The following is a 19,854-nucleotide window of genomic DNA, read 5'->3' as shown; positions in this document are numbered from 1 at the left end:
GGGACCGAAAAAGTATTGTGCAAACCAGCCCTTAATAAGGACAGTCAGTCAGCAGGAGCTTTCAGAGATGGTAGTTTACATAAAAAAAAAAATTCGAATCCTAATTGTGTGTGTTTCCTCTGCCCAGATTTTTCCCACTGTATATTTTCTATAGGAACTTTCTGCTGCCATCATAATGAGATACAGCCAAGTGAGACCCTGGTGAACCTCTACAATGTCTTCTTAAGATCAGTGAAAAGGACGACAGTTCAGGGGCAATAAAAGTTCCTTTGAGCAAGTGATGCTTATACATGAATCTAAAGGAACTGAAATGAATGTGATGGTTCTATGTATTAACTGCATCCATCACTAATGATGATTTTTTTCAACATTCCTGGGGCTTCATTTGAATGGTGGTTTTGATTGAAACTGTAGCAGAAATATGTTCTGAAACACAGTACCACAAGCTCTCTCTGCTCACCAATGAAACCAAAAGTAAAGGTTTTAGGTTCTAAACCTATTCATTCCCCACATTTCATCAGCATTCCATCCACATAGCATTTCATTTTTTCACCTGTCTGTTTAACTTTCTGGAAGGTGTAGATTTTCAAGGAAAGATCAGCATCAGAAAGGCTATGAAAAAGGGAGGTACTCCAACTATGTCACCTGTAGGCTGTAGTGGACCATGGTGGAGCAGGTGCTGTTACCAGCTTACAGAAGGTTTTGGGTAGCTAGGATGAGGTTTGGGTTCTTTAAATGCACTCACTGAAGATTTAACAATACAGTATCAGGGGCAGACCTTAGTTATATGAAGCCCTGCAGGAGGGCAATTGTTGCTGTCCCCACAGCCCTTACAACGCCAGTTTAAGTGCTTGCCCAGCTTTGGGAAGGAGGAAGGAGGACTCTAGGACCCTGTCCAAGCCGCTTCACACCTGAATGGTCAGGAGGTTGTGGACTCTCTTTGCATGGAGGTTTTAAAGCAGATGTTGGATGGCCATCTGTCATGGATGCTTTAGTTGAGATTTCTGCATTTCAGGGGTTTGGACTAGATGGCCCTTGGGGTCTCTTCCAACTCTAACATTCTATGCTTCTATGACTGAGTTTACTTGTATGCCGCTTTTTACACAATGAGCTGCACCAAAAGCAGCTTTTGAAACATCAAAGTACAGAGAATTGAAAATGCAAATATACAAAGTGCAGAGCATGTCAGTAAATTAAAATAAAAAATCCTGGCACTAAAACAATTTTAAGGTTTGTGCCAGGTGGTCCTCCCTGAGGAGACTATTCCATAAACAGGAGACTACTAGAGAGAAGGCTTATTTTCTTTTCCCCACACTCCATTGGAGGTTGCATGCAGTGAAGAGCCTCAGATAATGATCTCAGATTCTTGACAGGTTTATATGGGGAAAGGCGGTCCTTTAGGTACAGTAGTCCTGAGTCATATAAAGCTTTAAAGGTCAAACATAGCACTATGAGTGGAACCCAGAAACCAACTGGCAACCAGTGCTGTTAGGACAGAATAGGTGTTATATGCTCATGCCTTCTTTTCGTAGTTAACCATCTAGCTGCCACATCTTCAGTAGCTGTAGTTTCCACAGTCTTCAAAGGTAGCCCCATTTGCTAACTGTCATCCCTGACTACTCTCTATGCTGACTGGGACAGATGGGCATTGGAGTGACAAATTCTCTAACGCTGCTAAAGATGCCCTTGTAACAGCACTCATGACCACTTGGTCCCTAGGAAGATGAAGAGCAGTTCAGGAAGTGGGCTAGAGGTCAGGAAAGGCATCCTAAACTGGTGTTAATCCAGAACTGGTGCTATATGTTCACACCTTCTTGTTCTAGTTAACAATCTGAGAGATACTTGTGCCTTGCAACACTGGGCTAAATGTCCGAATGTAAGATTGACAGGACTCCTTAGAAGGTCATGACTCCAGCAGACCTCTTCCTTTGTGCTTAGAATTTAAAGTGAAATATGGAGAAAAGCTTCATCAAAATTTGGGGAACTTCTGGAAACATGCTCAGCAGTAGAGCATATGCTTTGCATGCAAAAGATCCCAAATTCAATCCCTGGCACTATAAAAAGTTTGTGTTTGAAACACAGGAAAACCATTAAAGACAGAAAAGAACTTTTAGAGGCTGTGTTTGGATCAAACTGTACTTGCCACCCAAATTCCTACTATGGAGCCAGAAAATCTGGACTTTGGCAACATCACTACTTACTGGAACTAGGGGTGGGGCGTGTGTGTCTCTATCCACAAGCAAGTGGAAACTGGGCATACCAAGCACCCCACTGTATCTTTTTTGTTCATCAAAATGCTCAAATACTGGCATTTCTACTCCATTAAGCAATGAAAGACATGCAGATAATTACAAAGCTTTAGCAGGCATTTTGCTATTCCCTTATAAGGACACTTTTTAAAAATGTTGAGATTAATGCCTTATTCTGCCAGCTGCAAAGTACTGTATAATTGTATTTTGCTAGTGCTGTCACAGTAGCCTTCTGGGCCAGGACTGCCTGTAGCAGCTCTAGGGTCTTCTAATTTTCCATCCCATGCTCCCTCTCATGCTCCTATGACGGATCATGGTATTGCATGCAAACTCATCTACAAACATAGAGTGATGGCGTTGTTCTCATTTGCAGTGACAGGTGGATCATGTGAAAAAATAGTTCACCAACAGAGGCAGATATCTTCCTATATACATAAAAATGTAAGGCTGTCATCATGTAGCTCCCATTTCAGGATGTATAGTGCCACATCACAATCCTGATTTTGTATGAAATGAGGGTGGGGGAAAGCGAGAAGGGAAAAGTGGTGTTTTAGAGCAACAGAAGATGCTTGAATACAGCAAGGATAGAGAAAGCTGAGAGGAAAATAATGGTTTTAAACAACAGCAAAGGTTTGAGTAAAGTACCTTAATACAATGGAATATTTGAGGACCCTGCATCCTTTAGCTCTCTCACATGAGGCAGCTGAGGAATGGAACAGAGAAGGTTCAGTATAGTGAGAAGGATGGTACACTGAAAGGGGAAGAAGTGGCTGTTCTAAACAATGACAGAAGTTTGAGTAAAGTGGAGATGGAAAGACACAGAGGGAAAATGGCAGTTTCAGACAATGGCAGAGGTTTGAATAAAGTAAGAATGGAGCAAAAGTGAGAGAGAAAAGTAGCATTTTTTAACAATGGAAGAGGTTTGAGTACAGTGGTCAGGAGATGGCAATGAAGGGAGGGGAAGCAGCAGTTTAAAAAAAGATTTGGGTTAAAATAATAATTCTCTGGAAAGAGGAATAGATTTTTAAACCACTCTGAGAATTGTAACTCTGTAAGAGGAACAGAGGTCTCAGTACCATTAGCAAACTACAGTTCCCAGGATTATTTTGGGAAAACCATGTTTAAAGTGGTATGACACTGCTTTAAATGTATACTGCAGATTGGGCCTAAGTCTGCAATGATTATTTGTGCACTGAGTCACTGAAGCAGTTCCTCATTGATGCAGAAGAGGCTAATTGTGGGAGTTAACACGTTTTCCCTTTCTCCTTACAGGACTTGTACCTGCCTCTATCCTTGGACGACTCTGATTCCCTTGGAGACTCCATGTAAAGAAACCCCCTTCCCTGTGTCCACACTCCATTTTAGATATAGCACCACACTTCTGCCAAAAGGAGCAGAGAGGTCACTGGTGCAAATCCAAGGATACAAAAGTTATGTCTTTTCTTTTCCTTTCCTATATTTCTCCTCTGTGCCACAAAACCAACACCTATGAATCCACAGAGATAAAGGGATACCGATCATCTGAGTAATTTCATAGGAAAGATAAGTGGCCATTATTGGCAGCTTGAAGTCAGAAGGCTTGAATCCTCATGCTCTTCTCACACATTTTAGCCCAAGCGTTTCCTTTTCTTAAAAAAAAACCCCTATAATGTTCTGGCTTTTTTTATTTGACTGCCGGTCAGGTGACAACTTTCTTTTGCAAATGTTCCATTAGCAACTCTGTCCAAAGCCCAAAAGTGGAAACAGGTCTATCCACCAGCACCTCCCCGCCCCCAAATACCAATGAATACCAGCAACACTGCAAAAGCAGACCTGTTTCCAATGCTGGGTCTCTGAGTTTAACACCTGCATATTGTCTGATGTTAACTCACAGCCAGTGGGAGGCAACTCTTGTCTCTTTGTGAACATCCATATAAGTACAAGGGTGATTGGACAATGCTAAGAAATAAAGAGCTACATATCGTTATTTTCTCCTCAAATAGGACACAGGGATATGTTCTAATAAACACACAAAGTTGTTTTAGCTGGGTGGGATTTGGGAAGCCACCCTGCTGGCTCTGCCTGCCAACTCTGCTCTCCATCTTTTCCTCTCCCTCAGTTGCACCTCAATCTCCCAACCCACCTCAGCTGAGCAAAACTCACCTCGGCCTCATCCCCTCACCCTACCATATTCTCTTCAATTGCTCCAAATCACATAAGCCCCATCTTTTCCTTCTCTTCACCTCAACACCCCACCATATCCATGCTCTCAGCCCTGTCTTTGCTTCCTTTCACCTGAGCACCTTGGCCCTATCCTCAAATCCTTTGTCTTCCACCTATACTCAAGTCCTACCACCTGCCCATCCTCACCATCAACCTCCCCCCCCCCCCACATTTTTGATCAGATGGAACCAGCCCTGGTCCTGAGGCACTCCATGGCTGCAGAGGTGATGGCTCCACTGCCCCTCAGTGCCCTCTGCTTTGAGGCCATTGGTCACACATATACATACATTTATATATACATACATATGACCAGCAATAAACATGGTCTGGTTGATATGAAGTTACTGAAATGGTATCTCTCTATCTCTGTGGAGACTATCAATGCCTTGCAAACAGCCAACACTGAAAACACTGTGAAAAAAATTGTTTTCAGGTCTAACACCTTCAGCTTATTATTAATTTTTAATAACGAGAAATCCATACAACTTTTATAGAGGAAAACAAATAATGTTAGCTGTGTCTTAGAGTCAGTTCTTCAATATCCTTTTTTTAAAAAAAGAAAGCCGGTGACTTTCTTTTGCTTTAAAAAAGAAACAAAATTTTAAAATATACAAAAAAAAAGTTCAACACAGTAAGTGTTCTGAAGTCACTGCCAAACTGACATCAGAGGTTCATAAAATGGGAGGGGTCTGCATGGGGTGGGGGAGGGATATCGCAATTAATTCAAAATGGTTAATATTTTGAGAGTGTTTGTAACATGCTTAAGGTTATGTTTTTAATTTTCTGTATTTCAATAATTCTAACTATGGCCAGATGCTCAGACTGTAGAACTGTTAGAATGTTCATGATACGGTATTATAAACTTTTATCTTGAAGCAGTGCATTATAGTGAAGTGGGAAGAAAAGGAATCCATTCAATTTTTAAAAAATAATCATTGATGCAAAGTTCACAGTTTTATACAGACCTGGCCATTTTATTTACTGGGTCTGGATACACATACCAGATAATACTGTGCATTGCATTATTCCTTATTTGTAGGAATAAGCTCTCCATAATCTTGCAAAATGTTACCAGAGCAATACCCATATAACCAACCTTGGGGATTGCTTTCCCCACTCTCCTTTAGATTCATTTGCAAACCGTTGTGAGTTTAGAATGTATTGCAGCAATTGTACTTTTGATAAGGTTATGTTTTCATTTTGCAATTTCATTTTGTGAACCACCTTGGGCAATTTGCATAAAGTCGAAAGGCATATGGAAATTTCTAATAATAAATAATACTTCACACTGGGGTACTTAACTCTACAACAACTTTTGGCTATTAGAGGAAGACAATGCTTGGCCCAAAGTTGGTATTTGGTGGTTATCTTTTGCATTCCTTACCACTGGCATCTTTGTGATTCATGTGGCAATGTGGATAAGCCAAGCTTGCAGTTTTGTTTTATTTTTAAAATAGAAGGTTTCAGACTACCCAATGGCTGCAGTTTTAGTAGAGACCCTGCATCACAAGGGCAAGTGAGGATCTACCCTTTGTTGAATTAAGCAGTTAAAACCTAGGGTTTCCTTACCTCTATGCCATTGTTTGGCCAAAGCTATCTAAACTTTGGTTCAGAAGATTCAGCATTCATGTAAGTTCAATGGTCAGATCACTGTGGAGAAGGCTGGCTTTAAGGACAAAGCATAGGGAAGGCCTACAGGAAAAAAAAATTCCAGTGTGTGTTTGATATCTGGCAGATCTGGTGTATGAATTGGAGCAGGTCTCTTAATTTCTCTGTGCCTCAATTTACCGTATCTGTCAAATAAGGACAGTAATACTTTCTCTACCTCATGGGGAGGGATTGGGAGGGTTGGCCAGTGAGTCCTTTCGTTGATTCTGTTAAATATTTTTGAATCATCTGGTGGGAAAGTGCTGTCTATGACCTCCTAGGGACTAGTATTGAGGAAGACTTTGGAAAGATTGTCAGGTTTCTTTGGTCAATTCCAGTGATGGCTTCTTGGGGTTAACTTAGAAGGCACTGTTGCTTGCTAAAGCTGCCAAGTGGCCCTGACACACAGCCAGTTCATACCCACAGTTGTCAGCACCAGAAGCAGCAAACTCTGTATGCTCACTGACCTCACTCCTCACAGAGGGGCACTGTGTACCATATGAGGCTCTGAATCCTGGGCATGAGCGTAGCATAGATTGTGAACTGCTTAAGCCCACACTCCAGTCTACTTGGAGATGTGTTTTGTTTGATCTCCTGTTCTCTCTCCTCTCAGTCTTGATAGGTTGCTCCCAATTGCCCCTCAAAGTGTGACCGGGGGCATGCACTGGATGAATGTGGAACTGAGGAATTGTTTCTGTTATAATATGATAGGGAAGCAGTACTCCACCATAGCACTGTTCCTTAGTAATATGGAGGAATAATGCAAATATTTCTCCATCCAGGAACTAAAGGTCTTTGTAATAATGTACAATCCAATCTTCACTATTTCAATAAGCAGGAAGAAAATGATCCGCAATACAGAACACACACCACCTCTCCTCTTCCTGTCCCCTACCCCCCAAAACAGATCCTACGCACAATTGGGTACAGTCCATTTGGTTGCTGGTTTTGTGCAAGGCCCAAAAACTGAGCCTATGATTGGCAGGAATACTGTAGTCTTTTGAATGTTATACTCTGTTCTCCCCTCTTCATCATGTCCACAGGAGACAAAGCTATATGGGTAATGCTATTAGCCACAATAGCTACATGTAACCCCAGAGGCAATAAACCTCTGAATGTCAAATGCTGGAGGCAAACAGTTGGGAAAAGCTGTTGACATCACCTGTTTGTAAGCTTTCCAGATGCTGGCCCCTGTTGGTAGACAGAATGTTGGGCTTTTGGTCCAATCCAGCAGGGCTTTTCTTATATTCTTAAGTAGAACATTGTTTACATGGAGTATGTTTCCCATTTACCAACAACAATGTGTTTATTTAAACAAGTAATACAGATATAGGCATTTTTCTTTGATTGCACTTAATAGTAGCGTATCTGAGAGCCTGGACCAATATGGACTCCCTTGCCTGATGTGCTCCAATAATGCACATCGCTCTTCTGAATAAGGGCCTGGCAAGATGAGGCTTTTGTAATAGTTTGTGTTGCCACGCATTGCATCAGCAAGCAAATATACAGCAGCCTAGTGGAAAGAGAAGGTAGATCTTTTTTTCCCACAAGGAAAAGAAAAGCCATTCAGACCTGCAAAAGTGAAACAGGGTAAAGGGCCAGACTCCCAGGTTTTAGAAGCAATTCTTCAGGTAAACGTTCTTGAACTGTAGGTAGAAATCAGTGACCATGTCGGATGTAAAACTGCCTGTATAGTTGATGTTGCATGAGTCTTTATACAAAAATAAAAATAAAAAATGCATGCAGAATAGCAGTGTGTACAATGCTAGGTGTGTTCAGCTCTTAACTCTTGGAAAGGTTATTTGAAAAGAAAGAAAGAAGGATTACAGGGCACTTCTCTTATACCTGATTCATTGATGCAAGCACATGAGGTGGGTGGTCTCAACACTAACACTAACCCAGCAGTGACTGTCTAGGAGGGTGGTTTTCCATATCTCTGGGGAGAACCATTTCTACATTGGCTAATCTCTTGAGGAACCTCTACATTTCAGAGGATGCTGTGCGTGTTCTAGGGTGCAAATATTGTACACACAAAAAACAACAACTGGACAGGTCTGTGGGGCCTCACTATCATCCCATGTGAACTGAAAGTAAACCTTGGAACTGGGGCTAGCTTCATGTTTGGCAAAGTGTTTGCTGATGGACTGCCAGTGCTCCTGTAGCAGGCTTATTTGATGGTTTTATGCTGGGCAGCAGTGGTGCTCTGATAAATGCTGAGCATTGGGAGTCCTGAAGGCCTGTTTTACTTTGAATTGAATGTTTCATTTCCCACAATACCTCTGACTGATGCTACATTAGGGCCACAAGTGACATTATAATGGCCGTCTAGCATTTATTGAGTGGCTTGCGCAGGCACCTGCAGGCACCACCATTGGGCATGTTGTTGAGACTACCCCAAGCTGAGCCATGGGCTCCCTAGAGCACACACAACATTCTTCTGCAGTTAGAGAAAATGCCAGAAGATTGGGAACAGATGGCAAGCTCTAGGAAATGCCTGGCTGCTATTACTTATTTTTTCACTGAACAACTGTGACTAAGTTCTAAAGGACCTCCAGAAGTTCCTGTAACACAGCTCAGAAACCTCTGATCTAATCACTGTCACTGGCAGCATGCCTCTGAATCGCACTTGTTGGAAACCACAGGAGGGGAGTGTGCTCTTGTGCTCACGTCCTGCTTTCAGATTCTCCACAGGCAGATGCCACTGTGAGAACAGAATGCTGGACTAGATGGGTCACTGACCTGATCCAGGTACAGGACTTCTGTTCTTAGTGGTTTCCCATTTTTGCCCAGTAAGTGGAGCTGCCTGTGTACATAAAGGGTGAAATAGTTCTAGGTAGTTGCTGGGGTTGTTCATCGGCTCCCTATTCCCCCAGTATCAGGTTCTTATGTAAAATTAATTATAAACCATTGCCAAACACAAGGCTGGCCTGAGGCAAAGGACAAGGAAGTACCACCCCCACCATCCCATTCAGTGCAGAAGCTGACTGAACTGGCAGATGAATCTTACTGAAATACTGACAACAATGTGATATTACTCTCCACCACACCTGAGGGCAGCAGGTTGGTTTAAGAGGTGCCCGAGAGACCTGTGGCTCACAACAGTAATTGCCAGGGGGATCCAAGGTGCACCATCTCCTGAATGAGGCAATTGCCTTACTCTGCCTAATGGTAAGGCAAGCCCTATAACCAGTGTCGGAGGCAATATGTCTCTGATTGCCAGTTTCTGGGGATCAAGAGTGGAGAGGGTGCTGTTGTGCTCTGTTGTGTTGTGGCTTCCCAGTGGAACATCTGGTTGTCTTCTGTGAGAACAGGAGGCTGGACCAGATGAGCCTTTGGCCTAATATAGCAGGGCTTTTGGCCGAATATAGCAGGGTTCAAACAACAGTCTGCCATCTCCTCACTCTTTTAAAATTTGTTTAAATTTTCCACACAGAATTCTGTACGACAAGGCTACTGCACTGATTCTGCTGCAAAAAGTCACTGCTAAATTTCCCTTGGAGGAGGTGTGCCTTTGAACCAGGGATTAACTGGAATCATTCAAAGGATGCTGTAATCCAAAATCAAGTCCATTTATATTCTCAGACATAGTCTCAGACATCTGTCAGCGATTCTTTAACTCAGTGTTCCCCAACCTTGGGTCTCCAGCTGTTTTTGGACTACAACTCCCATCATCCCTTGCTAACAAGACCAGTGGTCAGGGATGATGGGAATTGCAGTCCGAAAACAGCTGGAGACCCAAGGTTGGGGAACACTGCTTTAACTGATTCATTGCAGGGGGTTGGACTATCAGGCATGGCCAAACTTGGCCTTCCAGCTGTTTTGGGACTACAACTCCTATCATCCCTAGCTAACAGGACCAGTGGTCAGGGATGATGGGAATTGCAGTTCCAAAACAGCTGGAAGGCCAAGTTTGGCCATGCCTGGACTAGATGAAACATTGGGATTGGAATCTACAGGATTGGGGATAAGGGACAGTCTAAGTCTGCTATGCTACTGATAGTTATGCCTTGTATGTTTAACCCACCCTGGGAACAAACTGACTGAAGGGTGTGCTAGAAACAGAACAGTAGAATTGACTCCCTTGGAAGGTGGTGGGCCTTCCATGGAGGTTTTTAAGCAGAGGCTGGATGGCCATCTATCATGGATGAGATTCCTGCATTGGAAGGGTTGGCCAAGATGGCCTTCCCGACCCTCCCAGCTCTACAATTCTATTAACTCTCTGAAGGATGGGCTAGAAATTGAAATAATAGATACTGAAATGCTTAAGACTAGTGGTTGTTTTGCAAGTGTATTATGCAACAGATCAGGTGCAATAATAGTGCATTAGTGATGGATTTATGCTGGGCCATTCACACATCATTCTACTTTGTAAGTTGTTTTGTGATGCTTCCCCAACGTTATTGCCATTGGAAGGATGCTATAACAAAAATGGAACACATACACACCCTGCAACATTTGTGGTATAAAAAGGATTTCAGCAGGAAGGATTTCAGCAGGAAGTTACAGGACATGCACTGATTGGAAACAAAATAGTATGTTCACCCCAAAGCTTTTGCAGGCACAAACAGTATTAGAAGCAGGACTGGGTATCTTTGCCCCAATACCATTATGAGCACAAATCGTCATAAATGCACAATGAAAAGGACATATGGAGTGTCTCTATATACAAACAGACAGACAGACATAGCCCCCCATACTGATTCACCAACTTAAATCATTTCCCCTAATGCTGCCATTAACTGCAGAGGGGAAGGGATTTTCCTTTGTTTGGGAGATTCATATTTAGGCCATGGCATTGGTGAAATGGATTCTATCCCCACTCCTGCCCCATTACAACCCTGATCCAGATCCCACAACCTCAACATGGAATGCTCCCATCCCATAAAGTTTGGCTCTTAGGACATTCATCTCTGCTTTTATTTTACAGTGACCCAAAATTGGTTGTAAATATTTAAAGTTAAATCTGTTAAGACTTGGCACGTTTCCGTGAGAGTGCAGCTAGAAGTGTGAGATGACCATCTGTCCTAAAGCTATTTGAGCGCCTAACATCTGTATATATGCTGAAAGGGCATATGTAAGAAAGTGGAGCTCTATACTTAAAAGTTTTTTGTTAAAAAAACACACCCAGAGAAGTTTTGCTCACCATGCAGCTGTCACATTTTGCTTTCTGTTTTAACATACATACACACACCAGCTGCAGATGTCTAATGTTCAGCCATCTTTCAAAAGGAAAATTCAACAAGAGGGTGGCATTAACACCTAGGATTTAGAACTCTGGATGGTTTCTTATCTTCCGGTGAGACTCTTGCTCAGCAAGTTTGGCTACCACGTTTCATTTCAGGATCTCTTTCTATGTATCTGTAGAGTTTCCCCAAGTTCTAGCATCTTCTCTTGGCTTGCCACTGCAGCTTAAAGCCCTAAATCTTCCCTCTTTCCCCCCTTTCTTTCCATACCAGTTCCTCAGTCCTTGATGAGGTAAGAGAACCTCCTTCTTTCATTCCCTTCCTGCAATCTATACCTCTTTCCTCCTCCTTAGCAAAATCCTTTCTTGGGCTTTACTTGTTCTCTTCACATCCATCTGAGCTGTCCTCTCCACCATATTCTCCCTGATAGGATATAGCTATAAAGCCTCCAGATCTTGCATTTTCTGCGGTGGCTTTTCATGCATGGTGACATCCATAAGAGCATTTCCCTCATGTGCCCTCAGCCTGGATGCTTCCACATCCTGTCAAACCAGCTGGGGTATCACACAAAAAGAGCCCACAGCTGCCACACAACTTGTATACAGCAAAAACTGCATCACTGAAATGTTTTAAAAGAGAAAAAGTGTTGTCAACTGTTTATCAGACTGGCAGTGCCAACCCTTCTCATGGTCTTTATTTTGACCATTTGAGTTGGTTAGGGGCAAAGCAAAGATGCTTTCAAAAAGAGCAGTGAGTCCACCCAAGAATCCTCTGTGCAGAAACAAGAAGCTCAGATGACTGAGTTAACAAAATTGGTGCTCCTGGTTCAGGACAAGTGTAACATCTCTTCACAAGATACCCAATTCATTTATGGAATTCACAGTCATTACCCATGGTGACAGCCAGCAGTTTAGACGGCTTTAAAAAAGGGCTAGACAAAATCATCAGAAGAATAGGACTGCTGGTGGCTATTAGCCATGAGGGGTATATGGAAACCCTATGGTTCAGAGGCAGTATGCAACTGAATGCCAGCTACTCGGAGACAACAGTGAGAGGGCTGTAGCCTTCATGCCCAGCTAATTGGCTTCCAAAAGGCATATGATTGGGTAGTGTAGGAAACAAAATGCTAGAGTGGGTGAAACTGTAGTCTTATCCAGCAGAGCTCGTTTTCATTTCCCTCCTGCTGCCAAACTTGGAACCTGTCTCAGACCCTGTTTGGCCTGACTGTACAATTCACCTTTTGTGGGGTGAGGAGAGGGCCAATTAGGTAGGTCTGCATTAAAATGTGAACCAATTTTCTCCCCCATTCATATTCACAAGTAACTACAAAGCAGGTCATATTCTAAAGCAGAAATAACTTGTTAGACAATTTCTCATTTAAACTGCAGATCATCCCAGCTATTGATATTACAGTTTATGTTGTCAGCTTAGAAGATGGACTGAGTTTTATGCAATGCCAATCCTACTCAGGGTAGATGCACTGGCATAGATAATTTAGGATCATTCATTTCAGTGGGTCTATTCTGAGTAGAATGTAGCTTGATGCAATCTATAGATGATAGATAAGAGTGAGCTCTTATGAAAAAAAGTTTTCAAGATTAATGGTTCCCCAAGTCTGCAAAATGATGGTAAGATCTGGAAGATAGCAAGGAGAAGCAGCTCACTGGATGGAGTAGAACCACTATGCTACCTTCCCAGGAGGTGGTTCACTGCTGATTACTAAGAGCGGGACGGCCAAGGTGGTGGGGGCTTTGATGGAGTGCTGACATGCAAGTGGGAGCACCAGATTGGCTCCACCGGTGGGTTTGCATTGTGTCAACCTTCCCACCACTTCATCCCCTACCAGTAAGCAACAGAAACCCACTGCTGCGAAGACAGCATAGCAGCTCTGCCCCACCTGGAGAACTTCTGGTAGCCAGGTCAACTTTCCACTTCTCCCTCTCCTTGTGTAGGCATCCTGTTATAGTATGGCTCCTCCAGATGACCTCTTTATTGATAATTCAACATGATTTGCTTGCACAAAACTTACAAGGAGATTAGAATGCCCAGTCTTTACTGAGCATGTGTTCTGATTTGTTTGTAGGGAAGAGTTATACCATAATGAGCATTCATCCTGATTTGCTTGCTGGGTGCTTATATCATTAGTCTTTTATCCTATGCTTTCTAGTGATTTCCCTATCACTTTCCTAACTGCAAAAAAACTTTTTTTATTATTTTAAAGTGGATTTGCAACAGAACAAGCCATTTTATTTATTTCATAAAATTTATATACCACTTGATTGTAAAAAAAATATGAAAATAAAAGTGGTTTGCAAAAAGATACAACAATAAAATCCAAGGCGAAAAAATACAATGCTATAAAAAAATTAACAGTGCACACCTAAATATATGGCATGCAACTGAATTCTTTCCGCCAGATACTGACAGTCTGCCTTACAGCAGTGGTTTTCATTTCTACTTTCTTCTGGGCCACACTTTCATAATAAAAATTTGCTCATGCTACACCGGATTGATAAGAAATACATTGGAAAACAAAAAGAAAAGACTCCCACCAGTGCTTGATTAGTAACATAGAACACTATAATATAATCATGGGATATCCAGACAGTATAAAACAATGCAGCTACATAAGAACATGCATCGTTCCCAAAATATAGTATTGATTGTCCTTGAATCTTCCTGCCGTACTTGCCATCCTCTCCTGCCACACCCTTTGAGAACCATGGCCTTACTGATTAGAATTTTGAGAAGCACAGGGGGGGAGGGGGGAGGTCCAATATGGATTCATTGGTGCTGCTCACCACCAGTGTTCTTAACCATAAGCATGCTGCACATTGACAGAAATAGCTGTAGTAGCAATCTCACAGTACTATCTGCATGGGACACATACGGCTTTCTGGAATCTTATCTATAGCTCTTTTGAGAAGTGGACTGTGTCCAGGGAAGTAGTCAGCTAAAACAAATCCTGATGGCTTGAGCTTTTGAGCTGATTTCGTATGATTCTTCTCATTCATGAAAAAATTAAAAGCTGCAATATAATATAACCAAGAGGTCATAATGTATTTTCTTCTATAGTTGTTCTTGTGTTGGGTGGGGTTAGAATAAAAGAGCATGGGAATTTTAAAGGGTTAATAAATCAAGGTGGGGTTAAAAGTTTAGCTGGCATACTTTAAACTCCCTGTACAGAACCTTGAAGGTCATCTCCTTTGTGCAAGCTGTTGTATTTTACAGGGTCAGGCAATTTTTGTTTCGTTTAAATGACATATTTAATAAATGAGTGTTTGTAAAAAGGATGAATTTAATTAAATTAAGGGTGGGGGTTTTTTTGTCTCTCTTTAGCAGGTGTAATAGGTTTTCATAAGCCTATGCAGAGTAATACGATATATTTGAGGAAGGATTTTCATGGTTTATATGTAGCTGGAAACTGGGTTGCATTTTCCTTTTTTCTTTTTGGTCCAACAAAGATCACGTCCCTTTTAGCAGATCTCCAAGATGTTTTTCATCTCATTAAGATGCCTCCCCCCCAATCACCTCTGAGGAACATCCACGTGGAACTGCATCATAGAAAGAAAGCAACACATGTTGAGACCGTGTCATGAAATCAGTTTCCCCAAGCCTCACAAATCCGGTTTGCCAAAACACTATCCCAATGAAAACCACTCATTTTAGTAGATAGGCAACCTGAGAAAATAGGAAAGTTAAATGACCTCAATTTGGGATGGGGAACTGCAGGCCACACTGTTCTCCCCAGACCACATCTCCTCACCAGCCCTGTTCTGCTCTCTACTTCAGTGTCTTCACCTGGCTGGAATGTGCCTGTGAACTGCAATAGTGCCACTTGCTGGGATGGAGGATGCGGAGTTGTGTGTGTCTGCGTGTGTGAGAGAAGAGTTGTTGTCCCATCCACATCTGTCTCTAGTTCTGTCCACTACTGGCATGCTACCTCCAGAATGCAGCCCTCAGGCTGAAGAAAAAGTCCCCACGCCTCACCTAAATGTAGATCACATCAATTTTTGCACAATAAAGGGGGAACCTTCAATACATTTTATGATCAAGAGAGCTTGTGTGTGACACCAACCATTTTTTAGGGACAGGGCTGGTGTCAGGGGTTGGCTTCATCGGGCATTTGTGAAGGTCCACACCTCAGCAAGGGGCTCTTTGACCCTGCTGTTCCTCCTCCTCGCCATCATTGTCCATTTACCTCCATTCTGGGGTAATGAAATGGAGCTTCAGGCTCTGCCTACCTTACATTCTCTTACTCTATGTTGCTGATTGTGTGGATTGTGTCCAGAGGAGAAAGGTGAGCTGATGGGTAATAAGGAAACAGCCAAGGAGGAAATGGGCCCACTCAGTAAGAGGTGTGCATTGAAACCATTTTTCTTGAGGAGCCCCCCAAGCCTGAAGCCAGCATTGAGCATGGAGGTGGTCAAGCATTTGCCAGTTGGCTAAAGTTTTCCATTGACAGCAATTGTGAATATCTTTTATCACTTAAGACCAGATAGGACTCCACTTGCTTTAATGTCACACCTTCCATCCATTTACGAAGCTTGCAGCCTGATGCTGTGCATGTTTGTTCTATTATGAGTGGAATACTGTATCACCTGAGTGACAGTGGCTACATTCCCCATGCAAAGTCACCCACTCTTGTAGCCACATGAAGGAAGTAGCTTCCAGGAGTGGTTTTGCATGAATGCAGTGGCATGATCCGTACCCCCTGTGCTCAGGCAGTTCACCACCGGGAAACCACATAAACCTTTGGGCTTATGGGCAACAACCTCCTTGTTCCTGTGGCCATTGGACCACTCTTCATGGAAATGAACTCTTCTGGAGTTCAATAAGGACCCCAGCAGGAGGCAATTCTATTCTTCAACTTTTTTAAGCGCCTTGGTCTCAGTCAAGTAAATCTACTCTCACGCTTGACATACCACTTGGGAATTTGGAAAAGTTTTCCACATGGCAAATTATCATTTTAGGTTCCACACCAAGTCACCTCACCCACATCTTCTTGTAATATATTGCAGCTTTAAACCAATGATTCTTCTTTCCTTTCTTACAGTGCATGTTTTGAACGGATTCTGCATTCTACATTTGTGGTGGGTTGCTTAGCATTCTGTCCATTTTTTAAAAAATGTGCCATTCAACTTGTACAGAAAACAATTTTATTGATGGACGTTTTGGGGGGAGGGGATTCCTTTTTTATTATAAAAAAAAGCTTCAGCTCCATGGGTAGAGGTAGAACTAGGATAATTAGTTGGCAGATGTCAATTAGTGGTGGTAGTTGTAGACATTTTAGCTTGCTATCGAACAAGCTTTTGAGAGTAAATGCATGGTACTGACATCTCATGGTTTTAAATCACTTTCCCTTGCTTTCCCTCAGTCTCTCGTGGTTTTAAGTTAAAGATAAGGGCATGGAGAAAATGACAGAGCAAAACCTAAACCATCACTGATTTTGAACGTTTGTAACATACAGACGCTGTTCAGTCAGCTGCCTTTCTGTATTGTACCGTTAACCCCTCCCAAGAGCAGCCTGCTATGATTTTATCTCTCCATGGCATCAGAGCATTATACCCAGTGCAATTCAGGATTGTTGTCTTGGTGAGGTTATTTTTTAAAATAATAATAATAATAATAATAATTAATAATAATAATGTAAATAATCTAGCAGATCTTCATACACCAATTCTGGAGTAGGGAGAATCCAATGTAACAGTGCATTTTACGAACGCTATGAGTTATAAACTTGTTCCCTCCTCAACAGTTTTCTGTGATCAAAGAGGGCTTATTATTTCATGTGTCTAGTTAACATGGTTCCTGTGTCGATAAAGAACATAACAAGCAAAGACTTAGAACCTGTGGTTCTGCCCACTAACTAGTGGCTTTTATGGGACTTGCACAGAAGACAAACCCAAACGGATGTACCCTGGATCCATGCGTCTTATGCCTCCTCCCCGTAGGAGTCTTTCTTAGGAGGTTTGATGTTACAAAGCCACTTTTCATTTCATTAGAACCCCACCCCTGTGAAGTGTTGTGAACTGTTTTTATTGCTTGTTATACTCCACCTAACCCATTCCTCACCTCTCGGATTGTTTCTGTGGTTGGATACCATGCAGCGGAGGGACCTGTTCACTCTGTAGCTTTTGCTCTCAGTATTTGTTATGCATTTTTTCTCATCTAAGTGTACATTTGCAAGGTGCGTGTGATGTCATTTTCCAAAATAAAATTTGGTTTCAATACCTAAGCAAAGCCAGGCCTGTGGATTACTATCTTTCCCGTTGCATTTTGTTGTTTTTTAGACTGAGAAAACCATCAGTCAATGAAGATTCACACACGTATGTGTTACACACACACACACACACACACACACACACACACACACACTTTTTGTCTTTCCTCCAAGGAACTCAAGGTAGTGTACATTTCATCCTTACCACAAAGTTGTATGGTAGGCTAGGCTGAGGGACTGCAACACAGGAAATTGCTTATTCCTAGCTCCAAGTATTTCCCAGTGTAGCTTGCTCTGGCTGGCAGAGTAATGTCTACTCCAGGGGGTGAGGAAACCTTGAGCCCATGGGCGTAATCCAGGTATAGGCAAACTCGGCCCTCCAGAAGTTTTGGGACTACAACTCCCATCATCCCTGACCACTGGTCCTGTTTGCTAGGGATGATGAGAGTTGTAGTCCCAAAACATCTGGAGGGCTGAGTTTGCCTTTGCGTCACATAATCAGACCCAGCATAGGTTGCAGTTTGGCTTCCTAAGCCACACCCTCCTTTCCCCCCATCACCCATGTGGCAGCAGGTGTGTGGCAGGTAGAGTTGGTTTGTACATTGTAAACTCTGTAGTGCAGTTGATCCCAGTGGGATTCCTGTAAACAGTGAACAGCTGATGGGGAACCCCACAGTGCAGCCAATACCTGCTCAAGTTGGCTTGCTGTGCTCGCCAGGGCTTGTTGCAAATGCAGCTATTCGTTTTCATCATTAGCTTAAACAGAAGCCAGTGATGCAAAGATTTAGGACAGATAAAAGAACGTACTTCACACAGCACACAGCCAAACTATGGAACTTGCTCCCCCAAGAGGCAGTGGTGGCCATCAAATTGGATGACTTTAAAAGAAGATTAGACAAATTCATGGAGGACAGGCCTACCAATGGGAGTAGGAGGTCAGGATCCAGTCCACCAGCCAAGTCCTGTACCCTGGTCTATTCTGTCACTAGCTCTCCAAGGTCTGGCCATTCCTACTTCCTACCTGCTCATTCTACCTGCAGATGCCAGGGATATGGAACCCGGGATGATGATGATGATGATGATGATGATGATTTGCATACAAAGCATGTAGTAAGCATGTAGTTAAACAGTTATCTCTCCCCTCAATCTAAGTTGTGTGAGAACTCTGGATTTGCCCCTTAAAATATCCGCAGCCATTCTAAACTTGCCCACAGTATGTTCCTGATAGGCTGAAATTAATCTGGGCACAGAAAATGGCAGAATATAGCAATATTCTTTATGCATGTTGACCCATCCAGATCCAAGAGGGAGGGATCAGCAGGCTTGGAAGGATTAGCATATCTGGCTTCCTTACACCACCTAGCCCAGGATTGCCTAATCTGACTAGCAGCACCTCTCCAGGCTGTCAGGCAGAGAGAGGGCTTCACATGGGATCCTTTTAACTGGAAATGCTGGTGACTGAAGTCAGGACTTTCTGCACAGCAGCTCATGTACTCTGCCACTGACGTACTGACCCAAGTAAACCCAATGAGCTTCATGGTTGGGAAGGTTTCCTGCCTGAAATCCTGGAGAACCACTGCCTGTCATTGTTGACAATACAGAGCAAAACAGACAATGCTCTGACTCAGTATATGACAGCTTGCTCCATTATTCCATTTTTGGATTACAGCAACCCTTCAGCATTAATTTGGCCCACGTATGGATTAAGAGACCAGTTCAGTTCCATTGCTCTGGAGATCCAGTGGTTGAATGTTGCTCTTTCTTCCTGCTTTCTTTTCAGCAATCATTGGAGAAGGGCCTTTGCTCACTGGCAGAGTATCTGCTTTGTATGCAGAAGGTTCCAAGTTCAATCCTCAGCATCTCCAGGTAGGGTTGGCAGGCAGGACCCCTGCCAGTGTAGACAATACTGAATTAAATGGGCCAATGGTCTGATTCAGTGTAAGGCAGTTTCCTATGTTCCTATGCACCTATTTCAACCCCCCCCCCCTTTTTTGCTACCTTTGAATAAGGGCCATCACCAAAGATTCAACATGAGGTCCGTTTTGCATCTCATCATTAGTTGTTGGAAACATAAACATCAGTCCATGGAAAACTCTGATTCTGTTGGCTAATATTTCATGGTCAAAAGCAGCCTTTTGTCCATCTTCTTTCCTTTCTCTCTCCCCATCCCCTTTGTGGTCACCGTACCCGAAAGGCAGCTTACTCAGCTCTCTGGGCAGCAATTATCCCCATCCCATTAATGCATAATGGAGACAGTCCTTCAACACATCAGTTGTTGGCATATATTGGCACCCAAACACCATATATCATCTGGTGTGCCTAGAAAAAACAGAGGGCAGAGTGTACAGTG

The 19,854-nt window shown here is 42.7% G+C and overlaps 1 protein-coding gene and 1 long non-coding RNA gene across 3 annotated transcripts in view; one reads left to right on the top strand and one right to left on the bottom strand.

The window, feature by feature from the left end:
• DCX (doublecortin) overlaps positions 1-9,112 on the top strand; it is a 106,033-nt gene extending 96,921 nt beyond the window's left edge. For both annotated transcript variants that reach the window (XM_081847196.1, XM_081847195.1), the window contains exon 7: positions 3,522-9,112. In XM_081847196.1, coding sequence (XP_081703322.1) covers positions 3,522-3,578 — 57 coding nt within the window. In that variant the 3' untranslated portion in view covers positions 3,579-9,112. The remainder of the gene's footprint in view (positions 1-3,521) is intronic.
• Positions 9,113-11,961: 2,849 nt separating this feature from the next.
• LOC309333671 overlaps positions 11,962-19,854 on the bottom strand; it is an 86,820-nt gene continuing 78,927 nt past the window's right edge. The window contains exon 3 of the long non-coding RNA XR_014152661.1: positions 11,962-11,972. This is a non-coding gene — a long non-coding RNA (uncharacterized lncRNA). The remainder of the gene's footprint in view (positions 11,973-19,854) is intronic.

Source organism: Podarcis erhardii (assembly GCF_964252035.2).
Source record: "Podarcis erhardii genome assembly, chromosome: Z".
In the NCBI taxonomy this organism is placed as follows: domain Eukaryota; kingdom Metazoa; phylum Chordata; class Lepidosauria; order Squamata; family Lacertidae; genus Podarcis; species Podarcis erhardii.
This window is presented reverse-complemented; position numbering and strand designations above follow the sequence as displayed.